Source organism: Thalassophryne amazonica, chromosome 7 (assembly GCF_902500255.1).
Source record: "Thalassophryne amazonica chromosome 7, fThaAma1.1, whole genome shotgun sequence".
In the NCBI taxonomy this organism is placed as follows: domain Eukaryota; kingdom Metazoa; phylum Chordata; class Actinopteri; order Batrachoidiformes; family Batrachoididae; genus Thalassophryne; species Thalassophryne amazonica.
In genome coordinates, this window is record NC_047109.1 from 84,121,845 (window position 1) to 84,139,926 (window position 18,082).

Genomic DNA, 18,082 nt, shown 5'->3' on the forward strand with positions numbered 1-18,082 from the left:
AAACCCATAAGTGAATGAGCAACTTTTGCATAATCCATCAATATGGAACATGCGGATTGCAAAAAAAAAAAAACGTGATGTGACAGAGGAAATCTGAGCTCAGATTCGGATTCAGCAACCCCCAATTACCCTAAATCAGTTTTCAAAATCCATGCAAGAATTTATTTATTATTTTTTTTCTTTTTTGAACTAGGCAGAAGATCAACTACAGGATGTCGTGATTCATGTTTCAATGCAGCCCACATCAGTGAAGCATTCATTTTAAAAGCAATCATGAGATTTCTTCCGAAATATTAACCTAACTTTACCATCGATATTTGTGTTGACATACTCTTGCCATATACTAGTCTGCCTTACTGCCACCTGCAGCCCCCAGTGCCTCCAAGCTGATTTCAGAAGTTGACGTTTTATATGAATTAGTGTAAGATTTCGCGGATTGGATGTTTGCCGATTAGTGATGCTGCCTACAGTGATTTTCAGTCTGCACAGAGTGATATTTTATTAGATGTCATTGCACGAAATCATACAAACCTAAAATTGGCAAAATACTGAAGGCCGTTTATTGTGACACATCAAAAAACAACCCACTTAACGAGCTGTAAACACAGGCTGTGTCCCAATTTAGGGTCTGCACCCTTCTAAGTGTAGTGTCTTACAAAACTCTTCAGTTTTCAGCCCTTGAGACACAGCACAGGCTGGAACAAACTGTTCTGAAATGAGACTGTCAACCTTTAGCCAAGCTAGCGTAGTGGGTGCCACCCATAGTTTACAGTACTTATTTGTGCTTTACTTACAAATATTACTTACAGTTGTACATATTAATCCCCCCTTTTATGTCCGCCAAGGATGTAATAAAATCATCTGTTTATTTATTTGTCTGTCTCTCTGTTAACAAGATTACGTCAAAACTGCTGCACGGATTTTGATGAAATTTTCACCACTGATTGATATTAGGCGATGGAAGACACCATTAAATTTTGGAGGTGATCTTGATCCAGATTCTGGATCACGATTTCACTTTATGTACGCTTTGAAGGATTTTGTCAAAACTACTTCATGGATTCTCACCAAATTTGCACCACAGATAGATATTAGGGCATGGAAGACTCCACTGAATTTTGAAAGTGATTCGGATCCAGATTGGCAGACGTCAGAAATCATTGATTACTCTTGTTTAAATTAATTTACCAACTGTTTTGTTTTTGAGAAAAGAACAGAAAAAAAAAATCAATGAGATGGGATTGTTTGGGCTGTGAAAGATCCACCTGGCATATCCTGTGAATGTCTGCCACTTCACAAGCAGCTTTTAAAAAGGAGACAGCCTCGTCGCACCAATGTAAATGGATGGCAATTACAGCCTTCGAAGAGTACAGCCACTGAATTGGGACACAGCTACAGTAACTTTATCCAATGAGAATGACAAGAAATGTAATCCCATTCACAAAAAACTTTATAGAAAAAAAATTTACATTTGCCGTCTAGGTCATTCCATGTCAATTCAAAGAATATTTGAAGGACCTCACGCACTTTGTCTCAGATTTTCTTCAAATCTTAATCAAATATTCCCAGACTATTAATAAGAACAACAAATCTGAAGTTTGAGGCCTGTAGGCCAAGTAGTTTTTGAGATGTGGCCAATTTAGTGTGCATGGGTTCTGCTGTTTTTTAGGCAAAAATTATGGACGTCATTTCTGGAGCCATGTTCAAGGTAGAATAGCTCAGTAAATAATGGACTTAGAGGCCTAAAATTTTCTGTGGCAGTTGTCATGGACACCCAGACTTTGACTATAGTCAAACAGACATTGACACTAAACTGTGAAGTTTAGGTATGCTCAAACTATGGAAAATATTAAATTGACCATTACGAGCATCCATGTTTGAGACACTGATGCATACCATTACACTCAAAGAAGCCTTTCCATTTCTTGGCTCCTTAATGCCAGCTATACTGGCTATGAAATATGTAAATTTGACATATCTGTGGTAAACAGTTATTGTGGGAGAAACCTCTGAAATCTGAAAAAAAAAAACATTTTGTGGTCGAATTTTATTAGAAGAAAAGCGCACATGGGCAGTAAATAAAACTCTTCAAACTGGTTCCATTTTGAAGGTATTGATATCTACTTTGTGTTATAAATATGGCCTTCTTTATGAAACTCCTCTCTGGTTAATTTAAGCATTTAGTTATGGCTAATTTGTGCAGTCGCGAATGTATTTCTAGTGCTGAAATGACAATTTCATTTTAATTATGTGCACACACTGCATTCATATGATTCATGGCACACCCCAGAATGCTTGCACATAGATCTGCCAGGGGGATTCCCCAAGGTTTCCACGGTTACTAGGCTTATATCCACCTGCATGATGTGCAGTGCAGTGAATGGGGTACTGTACTATGTCTTGACATGTTCAAAGCTGCTGGAATATTTGATTAAAATTTGAAGAAAATCTGAGACAAAGTGCGTGAGGCCCTCTTTGAATTGACATGGAATGACCTGTCTGTGTCTTTCCAATATTAATGTATGTTTAAACATTGTTTATGACCTATGCATAACAACTGATAGGAAATATAAAAGAAATACAGCATTTGCTTCATATTTAACTGTGACTCTTACAATGGATTAAAAAAAATCAAATCTTTAATTATTTAATTTTATTTGATTCCACTTCGCATAGGCCCATTGATTTCTGAGATGGGCCTATCATATGGAGAAAATGATTCTTTACTTCAGGTACTGAGTGCCCATTAGTCCATCCACCCTTTTTGAAATAGGAGTCACTGTGTCAATGAAAAAAACTTACTTTCAAACTGCATTATGTCATGTTATCTTGGTAAGGACTCTTTACAAAAACTACACAAAATAAATGTGAGGGGGAATATTTGTTTATGCTATTTGTTTCTGGGGGGAGGGGGGGCAAGAATCACGAATATATCTGCTTTTAGAATTGTCAAATATTGAAATTGGGATGTGCTTTAAAAATTCAGATTTGGTCTGGTTCTGCTCTGGACCACAGCTGAAGCAGCTGTGTCCATCAGCATTCTTCTGTGTTCAGCGTTCCAGCTGTTGAAGACTGCTTCGTCCCCATTTAAAAAATCAGAAACCACGATGGCACAGCTATCACCTTTTTTTTTTTTTTTTGACTCCCATTAACCAGTAGAGGGGTGACGTTAGCTGGACAATGCATTTCAATGCAGTCACTGGAGATTAATTTTAATCAAGTTAGAATCACATACAGTCTGAATAATTAACATACTGTAATTTAATCCTGATGTGAATAGAGCCTAAAGGTTTTTGGAGACTGAAGTTGAACAGTTTCATCTGATCAGCTTCTGACAAATTTATTTTAAGTTCACAGTTGTATGACGCAAAGCCAAAGTATTATTTTGTTTGTGACCTCTAAACTCTTTAAAACATTTACACTTTGTGTACAAAAAACAAAAGTCCCACACACCCTGTTATATTTGATGCACATATGTCGACATAGATTCCCACCACACCAAAGCACAGGCGCATGAACGGCCAGCCTCACCCTTTTGAGATAAAGCAAATTAAAGAGAATTATTGATGACCTGCAAACTGTTTGAAGACTAATGACAAAACTGCTGCTTCCTGTGAAGACTGGAGGCTTAGAGACACCCCGCAGTGAGATTGACACCTGCCTCATGCAGAAACACACTCACACTCATTCACGTTTTGCTCAGAGAGTATTTGCTCTTTGCGGGGGGCAGCTTTCATGTGGGAGATCAGAGCTCAGGGCTGACTGAAGACCGTGTCTTCAGATGGAGGTTTAGCCATCGTCTCTGTCACTGCTGCTCTGCCACTCCACCCAGACCCATGTGGTTTTACTCTTCATCAATTGATCTGTCCTTCTTTGCTTAACTTCCCTCCTGTCACCGTGTAGCGGATATAGCTCAACGGTACCGCATCACAAAGTATCCCACGTTGAAGTTGTTCCGCAATGGAATGATGATGAAGAGGGAGTACAGAGGTCAGAGGTCGGTGACGGCTATTGCTGACTTCATACGCCAGCAGCAGGTCGACCCTGTGAAAGAGCTGCAGTCGCTGGATGAAGTTAATAAAGTGGATGTGAGTGACAAATATACACAGATTTGCACACTTATCAGAAGACTTTTCTAAACAATCCTCTTCTGTCTGTTGTTGAACAGAGGAGCAAAAGAAACATCATAGGATACTTTGAAAAAAAGGACTCTGACAACTACCGCACATACGAGAAGGTTGCAAACATCCTTCGAGATGACTGCGTGTTCCTGGCTGCTTTTAAGTGAGACACGTTGCCATGTTGAGATGATTATTCAATTAAAACTGTTATTGTTATTTGTCCTCAGTTTAGTGACCATTTTCTGTTTACTGCTTTGTGTCTGTAGTGCTGTGTCAGAGACTGAGCGTGTCAGTGGGGACAATGTGATCTTCAAACCTGTAGGGGAGAATGTCCCCGACATGGTCTACCTCGGTTCGCTCACAAACTTTGACCTGACCTACGCTTGGACCCAGGACAAGTGTGTACCTCTGGTCAGGGAGATCACATTTGAAAATGGAGAGGTTTGTGTTTTCAGAAGCATTTACAATATCGTAATCACTTTCCTTTTTGTCTTTGCATCTCTGTGTTGAGCCATAATATGCCGGTAAAATGACATCCGTACATACTCAACAGCTTTTGAAATGTTGGCTTTGAAACGGTGCATTTTGAAGTATCTGCTGAGCGAAAACCTTCTTGTCTCCATCTGTCTTTGACATTATGTGTGTGTTTTAGGAGCTCACTGAAGAAGGGCTCCCTTTCCTGATCTTGTTCCACATTAAAGAAGACTCAGAAAACTTGGAGAAGTTCCAACATGAGGTGGCTCGCCAGCTTATCAGTGAAAAAGGTGAATTTGTCGCCAAGCTTAATTTATTTTATTTTCTTTGTGAATGTGCATGTGAATGCAAAATAGAGTTGCATAAGACTGGTGCTGGACTATTGACAGCATGGGAAGCAACATTTCTCTGTTCTCCACAGGCTCTATAAACTTCCTGCATGCAGACTGCGATAAGTTTCGTCATCCTCTGCTTCATATCCAAAAGACTCCTGCTGACTGCCCCGTCATCGCTATAGACTCTTTTAGGCATATGTATGTCTTTCCCAACTTTCAAGAGCTAACGTAAGTCTCTCATTTTTTTTTTTTTTTTTTAAGTACTCATGTCTGCAGCTGCAGTATTTTTGTGTTTGAAGGGGCAAGACACTATTATTGATGTATGATTAAATAATAAATGATGGGGTTATTTAAAGTGTATCAGTAGATTTTTGTTGTGTGCACCATTCTTTCCCTCTACATATAAGGATAAAACTAGACATTCGGGCTAGTGCAAACCCACCATGTGGAGACTGTGTCAATGCGGAAAGTTTATTCTGCTTTATTACAGTAATCTTGGACTGACTTTGAATTGTTCAAGGTCAAATGGGATCCTATATATTTTTTTTTTTTAAGCCCACATATGAGTTCCTGTGTGTCGAATAACCAAAAGTCTGTCACCTCTGATTTGTAAGTTACAAGCCTGAGAAAAATTTCCTCCTACCTGTTTGTTTATTTATTTATTTATTTATTTTTTTGGGGGGGGGGTGAAAAGTTTGACCTTGCATTGTCACGTTGACCTTTGACTCCAGAACCTGAAACATGAATGGGCTCGTCTTGGGAAGAGACTTAACTAAAGTATAAAATTCATTGTCAGCAAGTTTAGCAATGGCAATGAAAATTGGCTGGTGACTCTCATGAAAGCAAAAGTTGTCGAACTGCAGTTGTGACTAAAAGAGCACTCATTAACATACAAGCCGCCTTTGAAACAAAACATACTCGATTGTTTTTTTTTTGGGGGGGGGGGGTTGGTTGGTTGGGTGGGGGCACACACACCTTATACCTCTATCCACCCCAAGTTATATAGTTTATATTATAAATCCAGTAATCCCTGATCTTTTTGATCAGTTTGGTTTGTGTTATAGTTTTTTGTAAAGTTCTTGTAGGTGGTCCTTGGTCAAGCTGAAGACTTAATAGTTTTGACTGTACTGTATACCATAACTGTTTTATGAAAATCCATATAATTTGAAAAGTCCTCTTGTCGAGAGACACGGCTGAAACCGTAACCTCCTTGGTGGAGGTGATTAACAAATTAATCATCCACTTGTCAGATCTGGGTGATATATGTCCAGTATCAGTGAGATAAATTACATCATTCACCTCTCCAAATATTTCATAAGGAAATCTGATCTTCTTGAAGTAAATTTTATTACAAACGCGCATGCAATGCAATGTACTGTGTACTGAACATCACAGAAATGTCACACCTCCTAAAATCTGTCCTTTATGAATGGGCCAGGACACCACAGCTAATGTGACATGATTTGGCACGTGCAATAAGTGCTAAACTAATCTGGTCTAATCTAATTTAATCTTATTTATTCTTCCCCCTCCCCCAATCACCAATCAGAGTCTGATCAGATAGACAGAAGCCCCCAGGACTGACCAGTCCTCCACAACCTAATTACATCACATCACTGTTTTGTGTGTGTTTGGCACACATCTTGTAATTACATTAGTGTAGTGCATGTAATACATGTATGTGTGTGCTGTTTGACACTCAGGATTAGTTGTCTTTGTGTGACGGCAACAGCTCATGACCTGTCATTAATAAGCACACTTCACAGGGCAGGGCTGATATGGATTAATGTTGTTCACGACTTGTCCACAGGGACGAATGTTCTGCTGCTGCCCAGAGCTGTTTTCTCATATCAATACTTTCAGACGGCCCGTCCTTATTGCTTTGTCCTGTGTGGAGGAATGTACTGCGGATGCCTTAATCAGACATACAGTTAATGCGTTTTGTTCCTTTCTCTGGTTAGTGTCCCTGGAAAACTGAGACAGTTTGTATTGGATCTTCATTCTGGGAAGTTGCACAGAGAGTTTCACCATGGTCCTGACCCTACGGACAGCACACCTGGGCAGGTTGGTGCACCGTAACATCACTGAGGTTGTTTTCAAAACTACCTTGGTTTACCGTTTCCTAAATCAGGAGAAAAAAGAAAATTGTTTTAATGTAATAATTGGTCTCTTACTGCAACCCAAGATGGTTGCATGACTGACAGTTAACATACTCTATGAACCTGTTCTTGATTTTTAAGTTTATTCTTGTGCTTGACAGCTGTAGCCATATCACTCTGAGTGCACACTTGATCCCATCAGATTTGAGAACTGAAGCGGTGTATGTCCTGATTAATACTTGGCTGGGAGACTACATAAGACCACCAGTGATTCTACATGATTCTTCAGTTGCATCAGAAAGGGCATCTGGTGTAAAACTTGTTTTAAAGTTGAATGCAGGTCTTTACTGGTCCTGCTGTGGTGTCCCTGATCAAGCTGGGGCAGCAGAAAGATTGGGGAGGGGCTAGTGATTGAAGATTAATAAATGAGTGATGCTCAACATAATTTGAAACTGCAACTTGATTACCTTTTGATAGATGGCAGGGAACAACCATGAAAATGAGGCATTTGGATAGTCTAAACAAGGTGATAATACAAGCAGAAAGCTGCTCTGTTATCATTTCACACCTCTTTCACGTAGGAGGGAAAATTCCTGCACTCAGGCCAAAATGTATGTGTTTACCGTGGTTATTGATCAGATTCCCAGACATCGCTAACCCGCAGAAAGATCCCACAGGCTTCATAGTACAGTAGTGTTCAGAATAATAGTAGTGCTATGTGACTAAAATGATTAATCCAGGTTTTGAGTATATTTCTTATTGTTACATGAAAGTACCAGTAGATTCTCACAAATCCAACAAGACCAAGCATTCATGATGTGCACACTCTTAAGGCTGTGAAATTGGGCTAGTAGTAAAAAAAAGTAGAAAAGGGGGTGTTGACAATAATAGTAGTGTGGCATTCAGTCAGTGAGTTTGTCAATTTAGTGGAGCAAACAGGTGTGAATCAGGTGTCCCCTATTTAAGGATGAAGCCAGCACCTGTTGAACATGCTTTTCTCTTTGAAAGCCTGAGGAAAATGGGACGTTCAAGACATTGTTCAGAAGAACAGCGTAGTTTGATTAAAAAGTTAATTGGAGAGGGGAAAACATACGCAGGTGCAAAAAAAATTATAGGCTGTTCATCTACAATGATCTCCAATGCTTTAAAATAGACAAAAAAAAAACAGATGTGTGGAAGAAAATGGAAAACAACCATCAAAATGGACAGAAGAATAACCAGAATGGCAAAGGCTCACCCACTGATCCACTCCAAGGTTATCAAAGACAGTCTGGAGTTACCTGTAAGTGCTGTGACAGTTAGAAGACGCCTGTGTAAAGCTAATTTATTTGCAAGAATCCCCAGCAAAGTCCCTCTGTTAAATAAGACGTGCAGAAGAGGTTACAATTTGCCAAAGAACACATCAACTGGCCTAAAGAGAAATGGAGGAATATTTTATGGACTGATGAGAGTAAAATTGTTCTTTTTGGGTCCAAGGGCTGCAGACAGTTTGTGAGATGACCCCCAAACTCTGAATTCAAGCCACAGTTCACAGTGAAGACAGTGAAGCATGGTGGTGCAAGCATCATGATATGGGCATGTTTCTCCTACTGTGGTGTTGGGCCTATATATCGCATACCAGGTATCATGGATCAGTTTGGATATGTCAAAATACTTGAAGAGGTCATGTTGCCTTATGCTGAAGAGGACATGCCCTTGAAATGGGTGTTTCAACAAGACAGTGACCCCAAGCACACTAGTAAACAAGCAAAATCTTGGTTCCAAACCAACAAAAGTAATGCCTTGCAGATGTGAAGAAGTCATGAAAAACTGTGGTTATACAACTAAATACTAGTTTAGTGATTCATAGGATTGCTAAAAAAGCAGTTTGAACATAATAGGTTTGAATTTGTAGCATCAACAGCAGGTGCTACTATTATTGTGAACACCTTTTCTACTTTTTTTTACTAATAGCCCAATTTCATAGCCTTAAGAGTGTGCATATCATGAATGCTTGGTCTTGTTGGATTTGTGAGAATCTACTGAATCTACTGGTACCTTGTTTCCCATGTAACAATAAGAAATATACTCAAAACCTGGATTAATCTTTTTAGTCACATAGCACTACTATTATTCTGAACACTACTGTATGTTATCGTCTTGTTGGTCAGCTTTATGTCGTCATCATCAGTGATTCACACTGCAGTTAATACAGGGCCAAACCAAGGCCACTTTCAAAAAGGTTCTTGTTGTTTTCCACACCAGATGGCTGTCTTAAAATAAAATAATAATACAACACCGCAGAGTTTGGTTCAGTAGATTAAAAGGGTCCGGTGTGAAACCACCATGGCGTTATTAGAGCTTAACACTGTGTACTTGTCCGGTCTCTGTCTCTCAGGAGGAGCTGGGAGGAGAAATGGCCAGCAACCCTCCAGAGAGCTCATTCCAGAAACTGGCACCAAGTGAGACTCGCTACACCATCCTCAGACGGGACCGTGACGAACTGTGACCTCCGTGGCCTTCCAGTGATCCTGTGACTCAATGCCACACCCCAGGGTCAGGGGAGGGGTTAGAGTTGGGACAGAACAGCAACACCCAGCATCCTTACTGAAGCTTGAGTGATGAAAAGGACAAAGAACACGAGATGCGAGGAGTGCACCCCATGACACAACCATGTTGGAATAACCTATATTTTCATAACTCTTTCACGTACAATTTTTATTTTGGATTAAAAGGAGGGGTGGATATGAGTGTATGGGCAGGGGTTAGGGGGGCATTAGAACATTAAAAAGTGTTTTTAGTTTTATTTTTTGAAGTTTGTAAATATATTTGTGTTAGATGGGAGTCTCATTGTTGGTCTAAATTAAGAAATTATTTTACTCCTCTTTTTCATCACGTGGCTTTTTGTAGAACACTCTTCTTGCTCCAGTTGTATGGTTCTAATCTGTTCAGTCCAACAGTTTTTTGTTTTTGTTTTTTTTTTAATCCTCACTGACCTCATAGCTGTATCTCAGTAAGCAAACATATTGCATCTTATTTGTACGGCACAAGTTAAGAAGAAGTCCGCCTGTCTGAAGTAGCTTGATCTCCAGATCTTCTCACTAGCGGTTCTGAAGGAAACGTTTTTTCTCTTTTTTTCCCCCCACTGTAATATTTCAAAATAATTTTAGTCATAAGACATGGTGGAGCTACGCCAGTCAGCACTCCATTTTTTTCTAGTACTAAATGGATATTGACGGTGTCACAGGGCCTAAACTGGACACAGTGGATGTAATTGAGAATTACTGTCTTTAAGTAATAGTAGCAGGAGTGGTGACCAAGTGGTTAGTCCGCTTCGTTTCAGTGCGGAAGGTTCCTGCCTCAAACTCCATCCCTGCCACATTCTCCATGTAATGTGGAGTTGCGCCAGGAAGGGCATCCAGCGTAGAACTTGTGCCAAAGCTATGTGCAGACCTACCTGTGACCTGCTGTGGTGAGTGGTCTTTTAGTAGTAGTAGTTGTGATGGTTTTCATTTTGGGGGGGGGTGCAGCATAAAATATTTTTGGAACAAATCAATGTGCCCAGGTTAGGTGGTAAGCAAACTTAAGGTAGGGCCCTAAAGAATCAGCTTGAGAACATTTGAACAGCAAAATCACAACGATGTGGAGCAGCTGCTGGATGTCTTACATGGTCATGAAACTCATTTAAAAAATAATGAAATCCCCAAACCACTATTAAGAAAGGATGACCTTTTGTAGGGTGTAAACATGGCAGTTTAATCATATTGTAGCACAGGGGTGGACAACTTGTTCCAGAAAGGGCCAAGTGGGTGCAGGTTTTCTTTCCAGTGGACACAGTAGTTAGTCTCTTACTGCAACCCAAGATGGTTGCATGACTGACAATTAACATACTCTATGAACCTGTTCTTGATTTTTAAGTTTATTCTTGTGCCTGATAGCTGTAGCCATACCACTGAGTCATATTGTAGCAGATGTGAAAAAAGTGTGGCTCATGCTTGCTGGTCAATTTCAGAAGACTGTGACTGTTTTTTTTTACCTTCCAAAAAGGGGAGGGAGAGAATGAGTTTGCAAACCAATGGTGTAAGCCCAATGTTGGTTATCACTAGAATCCCACCATCCTGATTCTTAGCTACAGTGATGGCTGCACGAATGCCAAAAAAACCCCAAAAAAAAAACCCAGACCTAAATGTACATGGACGTGTCTACAAAATAACCATGTGTGATCCAGTTATGAAGAAAATCCAGTGTGTTGGGCCTTGTTAAGTTTTGGAAATAGTCATTTCCAGATGTGCCAGGCTGCTGGAGACCAAATCACATACAGTTGTATGCAAAGGTTTGGGCACCCCTGATAATTTTCATGATTTTTCTTTATAAATTATTGGTTGTCTGGATCAGAAATTTCAGTCAAATATATCATATAGCAGACAAACACAGTGATATTTGAGAAGTGAAATGAAGTTTCTAGTATTTACAGAAAGTGTGCAATAATTATTTAAACAAAATTGGGCAGGTGCATAAATTTGGGCACCTTGTATTGATTTCAATACATTTAGCACTAATTACTGGAACACGAAATTGGTTTGGTAAGTTCACTGACCCTTGACCTCCTTACACAAGTGAATCCAATCATGAGAAAGGGTATTTAAGGTGGCCATTTGCAAATGTTCCCATCTTTGCATCTCTTCTGAGTGGCAACATGGGAGCCTCTAAACAACTCTCAAATGACCTGAAAACAAAGACTGTTCAACATCATGGTTGAACATCATGGGGAAGGATACAAAAAGCTATCAGAGATTTCAGCTGTCAGTTTCCACTGTGAGGAACATAGTGAGGAAATGGAAGACCACAGGCACTAGTTAAAGCTTGAAGTGGCAGGTCAAGAAAAATCTCAAGCTGAAGCGAAGGATGGTGAGAACAGTCATAGTCAACCCACAGACCTGCTGTGTGGCCACTGCAGGTACTGGGAATCTTGTTAAAAGTTGAGGGTCACATGGATTCCAGTAAATATCAGCAGATTCTAGGGAACAATGTTCGTGAAGCAGTGACAAAGTTGAAGTTGCGCCGGGACTGGATCTTCCAACAAGACGACGACCCTAAACACTGCTCAAAATCTACTAAGGCATTCATGCAGAGGAATAAGTACAAGATTCTGGAATGGCCATCTCAGTCCCCAGATCTGAATATTATTGAAAAATCTGTTGTGTGATTTTAAGCGGTCTGTCCATGCTCAGAAACCAACAAACCTGACTGAACTGGTGGTGTTTTGTAAAGAAGAATGGTCCAAAATACCTTCAACCAGAATCCAGACTTTCATTGGAGGCTATAGGAAGCATTTAGAGGCTGTTATTTCTGCAAAAGGAGGATCTACTAAATATTGATGTTTTTTTTTCCTGTTGGGGTGCCCAAATTTATGCACCTGCCTAATTTTGTTTAAAGTATTATTGCACACTTTCTGTAAATCCTAGAAAGTTCATTTCACTTCTCAAATATTGCTGTTTGTCTGCTATATGATATATTTAACTGAAATTGCTGATCCAAACAACCAATGATTTATAAAGGAAAATCATGGAAATCATCAGGGGAACCCAAACTTTAACAGTCAAACTGACTAGAAAGGGATGGATAGGAATCTTTATTTTGTGCTTAAATCTGCTGAAAAAAAAACTTAATTTCATCCACTGTGTTTCAGTATTGTGTGGCAGGTTTTTTTCTAAAAGGGGCTGAATATATTTTTAATGGCTCTAGTAACATCTCTGAGCTGCGTTCCCAGGAATTAAGTGGAATATTGTACTTTAACATCTAAAAATGGCTGTTGTTTTTGTGGTAGAAGTGTCAACATCCTGGGGGAGATGGACTGTGTTCTCCCGTCTTTAAAAGCTTCAAAGGGAAAACCTACGTGGTGGACAGTGGTGAGTTGGAGTCACTTTAACTTAAAAGATTTTTTTCTCCTTGGTTTGTGGGACAAGTAGATCCACTGCGTTGGAATGACTCCAAGCCAGATAAGGGTATGAGGACCCACTGTGTTATGTCTGCATAGTGATGTCAGCTATACATGAGATCCAACCCCAGGGATAAGATGCCAATTATAAACCTGTCATCTCACAGGAAATGCAGTGTACAACAGAAAGAAGTACACACCTGTACAATACCACTTCAAGTTTATCACTTCTCAATAATTACAAGTTAAGTGGTGTTTCTTTTTAAGAGGAAAAAGGAAAAAAAGCTTAAATGATAGAAAATATGGGTTCCAAAGCAGCAACTCAAAGGAACAAAAGTTGTTACAAGTTTACATATCCTTTAACACAAAACCATCAGTTATACAGCCAGTTTTTAAAGACAAGCCTGGCATGGAAACATTTCAGAGTCGTTGAATACAACCCCTGGCAAAAATTATGGAATCACCGGCCTCGCAGGATGTTCATTCATTTGTTTAATTTTGTAGAAAAAAAGCAGATCACAGACATGACACAAAACTAAAGTCATTTCAAATGGCAACTTTATGGCTTTAAGAAACACTATAAGAAATCAGGAAAAAAAAATTGTGGCAGTAACGGTTACTTTTTTAGACCAAGCAGAGGGAAAAAAAATATGGAATCAATTCTGAGGAAAAAATTATGGAATCATGTAAAACAAAAGAACACTCCAACACATCACTAGTATTTTGTTCCACCACCTCTGGCTTTTATAACAGCTTGCAGTCTCTGAGGCATGGACTTAATGAGTGACAAACAGTACTCTTCATCAATCTGGCTCCAACTTTCTCTGATTGCTGTTGTCAGATCAGCTTTGCAGGTTGGAGCCTTGTCATGGACCATTTTTTTCAACTTCCACCAAAGATTTTCAATTGGATTAAGATCCGGACTATTTGCAGGCCATGACATTGACCTTATGTGTCTTTTTGCAAGGAATATTTTCACAGTTTTTGCTCTATGGCAAGATGCATTATCATCTTGAAAAATGATTTCATCATCCCCAAACATCCTTTCAATTGATGGGATAAGAAAAGTGTCCAAAATATCAATGTAAACTTGTGCATTTATTGATTATGTAATGACAGCCATCTCCCCAGTGCCTTTACCTGACATGCAGCCCCATATGACTGTGGAAATTTACATGTTCTCTTCAGGCAGTCATCTTTATAAATCTCATTGGAACGGCACAAAAAAGTTCCAGCATCATCACCTTGCCCAATGCAGATTCGAGATTCATCACTGAAGATGACTTTCATCCAGTCATCCACAGTCCACGATTGCTTTTCCTTAGCCCATTGTAACCTTGTTTTTTTTCTGTTTAGGTGTTAATGATGGCTTTCGTTTAGCTTTTCTGTATGTAAATCCCATTTCCTTTAGGCGGTTTCTTACAGTTCGGTCACAGACGTTGACTCCAGTTTCCTCCCATTCGTTCATTTGTTTTGTTGTGCATTTTCGATTTTTGAGACATATTGCTGTGAGTTTTCTGTCTTGACGCTTTGATGTCTTCCTTGGTCTACCAGTATGTTTGCCTTTAACAACCTTCCCATGTTGTTTGTATTTGGTCCAGAGTTTAGACACAGCTGACTGAACAACCAACATCTTTCGCAACATTGCGTGATGATTTACCCTCTTTTAAGAGTTTGATAATCCTCTCCTTTGTTTCAATTGACATCTCTCGTGTTGGAGCCATGATTCATGTCAGTCCACTTGGTGCAACAGCTCTCCAAGGTGTGATCACTCCTTTTTAGATGCAGACTAACGAGCAGATCTGATTTGATGCAGGTGTTAGTTTTGGGGATGAAAATTTACAGGGTGATTCCATAATTTATTCCTCAGAACTGAGTGAGTCCATATTTTTGTCCCTCTGCTTGATCTAAAAAAGTAACCGTTACTGACTGCCACAATTTTTTTTCCCTGATTTCTTATAGTGTTTCTTAAAGCCAGAAAGTTGCCATTTGAAATGACTTTAGTTTTGTGTCATATCTGTGATCTGCTTTTTTTCTACAAAATTAAACAACTGAATGAACATCCTCAGAGGCCGGTGATTCCATAATTATTGCCAGGGGTTGTATCTGTTGAATATCATTTAATTGAATTGAATTGTTGAATATCATTTAATCAGTAATAAACAGACTGATGACTGCATGGTAATTGTAATTAGAAGCAGGCTCACTTCAAAAAGCAAAGAGCATTGTAGTGAGGGAAGTTTGAAAGACATCAGCAGCAACATTGAAGAAGTTACAAGTTTCTGTGGATGCAATTGGGAAAAACTACATAAAACTACGTGTGATGCTTTGATATCTTCCTTGGTCTAAAGTATGCTTTCTTTTTATAACCATCCCATGTTATCTTTGCGTTGGATTTTCTTTGCAGGGAATTTTTGTAATCCTTTTATTATTGTTGACAAGTCTGTTGTTGGGGCCAAGTTTTCTTTCAATTAGTCAAGTTGAACGGCTGGTTAAAGCACTTTTTTCTTTTACATGTACTTATTTATCAGACCTGTATTTTAGAAATACAAGGCTGATTTCATAATTTTTTTTTTTCCCCTTAGCACTGATTCCAAATTTTGTGTACTGGATCTTGAAAAATATGCTGTATTTGTTGAGATATGTTTCACAAATTTTCCACGTTCCGCTATAGAACAAAAATTATTGTGGTGCATGCGATTTGTTTCTACAAAATACAAAACTGGATAAATCTATGCGTGTTAATTCTATAATTTGTGCCAGTGGGTGCACCATGAGGTTTTCTCTGGTGAAGCCACACAAGTTGTCATCTGCCCAGTTTTTCCAATCATATCCAAGGAAGCTTGTATTTCCCCCACAGTTCGTGTTGTCTCAGAAGCTTCCAGTCACTTGTCTGCTTTTGTTTGCCACCAGTTTTTGAACTGAGACTGCTTCTAAACAAAATACCATACAGTGCTGTACTGTTGCTATTTATGAGATTGATTTAAATGCTCCTTAAGACGGCTCTGACTTGGAAGTGTTCCTGACTTAAAAAAAATTTAAAGATTCTACTTTGGGGCCTGTATTTTCATCATTTCTATTTCTTCCAAGTAGGTTGACTCAGGTCAGCTGGACTTGTTTAATCCTAAACAAGTCCTATTGACCTGACTCAGCGTACTTGGTTGCTATGACATATGAAGTCCACAGACATCTTTAATTATGCAATTACTGAGAGGCAGTACAGTTCGAATCATTTCACATTTGTGTGATATTGCACAGGGGTGTGCTTTCTTCACTTGTATACTGTAGGGAGAAGAAAAGATAAATTAAAAACCATTTTACACAAGGATGTGTGTGATGCTTTGTGCAGAAAAATCATTTATACAAACCTTGTCATGCTTGTGCTGTCCACGGAGTGACAGATGTCAAGAATAAACATTTTATTTAAAAAAAAATAATTATAATCAAAGCAGATTCTTACAGTCCAGTCCCTGAAGGGGGGTGGGCAGTGGCACTTTGGCTTTCACATTTTTTTTTTTCCAAAACAAGTAATTTTTAAAATACAGGAACAGTGAAGCAGTTTTAAAAGTTCTGTAAAGTCCACATATTGCAGCAGTAAACTGCTCACATTAAGGCATTGAACACTGATTGATCAATTACCTGTGGCGGCACAGCTAACTTAAAATTTAGTTTCAATAACTGCTAATCCATGAACTGAAAAATTAACTGAGATGAGACTAAAGTGAGAAACTGTTAAGCTATTAGGTGAACCTTTTCATCAACCGTTAACCCTTATGTGTACGTACAGCGCATCTGGAACGTATTCACAGTGCTTCACTTTTTCCACATTTTATGTTGCATCTTTATTCCAAAATTGAGTAAATTAATTTTTCCCTCAATATTCTACTCACAACAGCCCAGAATGACAACATGGAAAAAGTTTTTTTTTTTCTTTTTCATTTTTGCTATTTTATTAAAAGTAGAAAACTAAGAAGTTACATGTCCATAGGTATTCACAGCCTTTGCTCAATACTTTGTTGATGCACCTTTTGGCAGCAATTACAGCCTCAACTCTTCTTGAATATGATGCCACAAACTTGGTGCATCTGTCTTTGCACAGTTTTGCCCATTCCTCTTTGCAGCACCTCTCAAGCTCCATCAGGTTGTATGGAGAGCGTCAGAATGCTGGAGCTCTGACAGAGTGACCATCAGGTTCATGGTCACATCCCTGACTAAGGCCCTTCTCCCCGATTGCTCAGCTGAGACGGGTGGCCAGCTCCAGGAAGAGTCCTGGTGGATCCGAAGTGCTTCCATTTACAGATGATGGAGGCCACTGTGCTCATTGAGACCTTCAAAGCAGCAGAAATGTTTCTGTATCCTTCCCCAGATTTGTGCCTTTAAACCATCATATCTTTGAGGTCTACAGACAATTCCTTTGACTTCCTACTTGGTTTGTGCTCTGACATGCACTGTCAACTGTGGGGCCTTATATGTAGACAGGTGTGTGACTTTCCAAATCATGTCCAACCAATGAATTTACCCCAGGTGGGTGGAGTCCAATTAAGCTGTAGAAGGATGATCAGTGGAAACAGGACATACCTGAGCTCAGTTTTGAGCTTCATGGCAAATGCTGTGAATACTTATGTACATGCAATTTCTTGTTTGTTTGTTTTTTTTAATAAATTTGCAAAAAAATAAACCCCAACTTTTTTCCACATTGACATTATGGGGTATTGAGTGTAAAATTTTGATGGGAAAAAAATGAATTTTATCCATTTTGGAATCAGGCTGTAACAACAAAATGTGGAAAAAAGTGAAGTGCTGTGAATACTTTCCAGATGCACTGTAGCTTTGGCATGGGGAGATTTTTTGTTTTTATTTGTAAACCCTGAAAAATAGGCCTAAAGAGCTGAAGTTTTAAAATGTTGTCGTGTAAATATAGCAGCTCCTAAAAATGTGTAGTACGACAAGATCCGATGATGATCAAGATGTACGTAAACAAAATTTTAACAGTACTTTCCATTCAACATACAGTTTATTTACAGTACAAAAAGTTTTCAATAAAAAATATAAAGAAATCTTGGAAAAGCTAAATAGCTGTTCGCTGATTAGTTGAACTGCCCACCACTGTAAATTACAAACCCTGGCGAAAGAGAA

At 39.0% G+C, this 18,082-nt stretch overlaps 1 protein-coding gene and 1 long non-coding RNA gene across 3 annotated transcripts in view; one reads left to right on the top strand and one right to left on the bottom strand.

Moving 5' to 3' along the window:
- Window positions 1-9,887, top strand: part of erp44 (endoplasmic reticulum protein 44) — a 28,798-nt gene extending 18,911 nt beyond the window's left edge. Inside the window, exons 5-11 of one of the 2 annotated variants that reach the window (XM_034174895.1) lie at window positions 3,904-4,088; window positions 4,169-4,284; window positions 4,388-4,562; window positions 4,774-4,885; window positions 5,017-5,158; window positions 6,892-6,994; window positions 9,407-9,887. In XM_034174895.1, the coding sequence (XP_034030786.1) occupies window positions 3,904-4,088; window positions 4,169-4,284; window positions 4,388-4,562; window positions 4,774-4,885; window positions 5,017-5,158; window positions 6,892-6,994; window positions 9,407-9,517 (944 nt within the window). In that variant the 3' untranslated portion in view covers window positions 9,518-9,887. The remainder of the gene's footprint in view (window positions 1-3,903; window positions 4,089-4,168; window positions 4,285-4,387; window positions 4,563-4,773; window positions 4,886-5,016; window positions 5,159-6,891; window positions 6,995-9,406) is intronic. The other variant, XM_034174896.1, reaches the window with a different exon arrangement.
- LOC117514432 lies at window positions 206-18,064 on the bottom strand. Its single transcript, XR_004561883.1, has 3 exons — window positions 18,054-18,064; window positions 17,071-17,078; window positions 206-282 (listed from the first exon to the last, which is right to left on the bottom strand). It is a non-coding gene; the product is annotated as an uncharacterized LOC117514432 (long non-coding RNA).
- Between the last annotated feature and the right edge of the window lie 18 nt (window positions 18,065-18,082).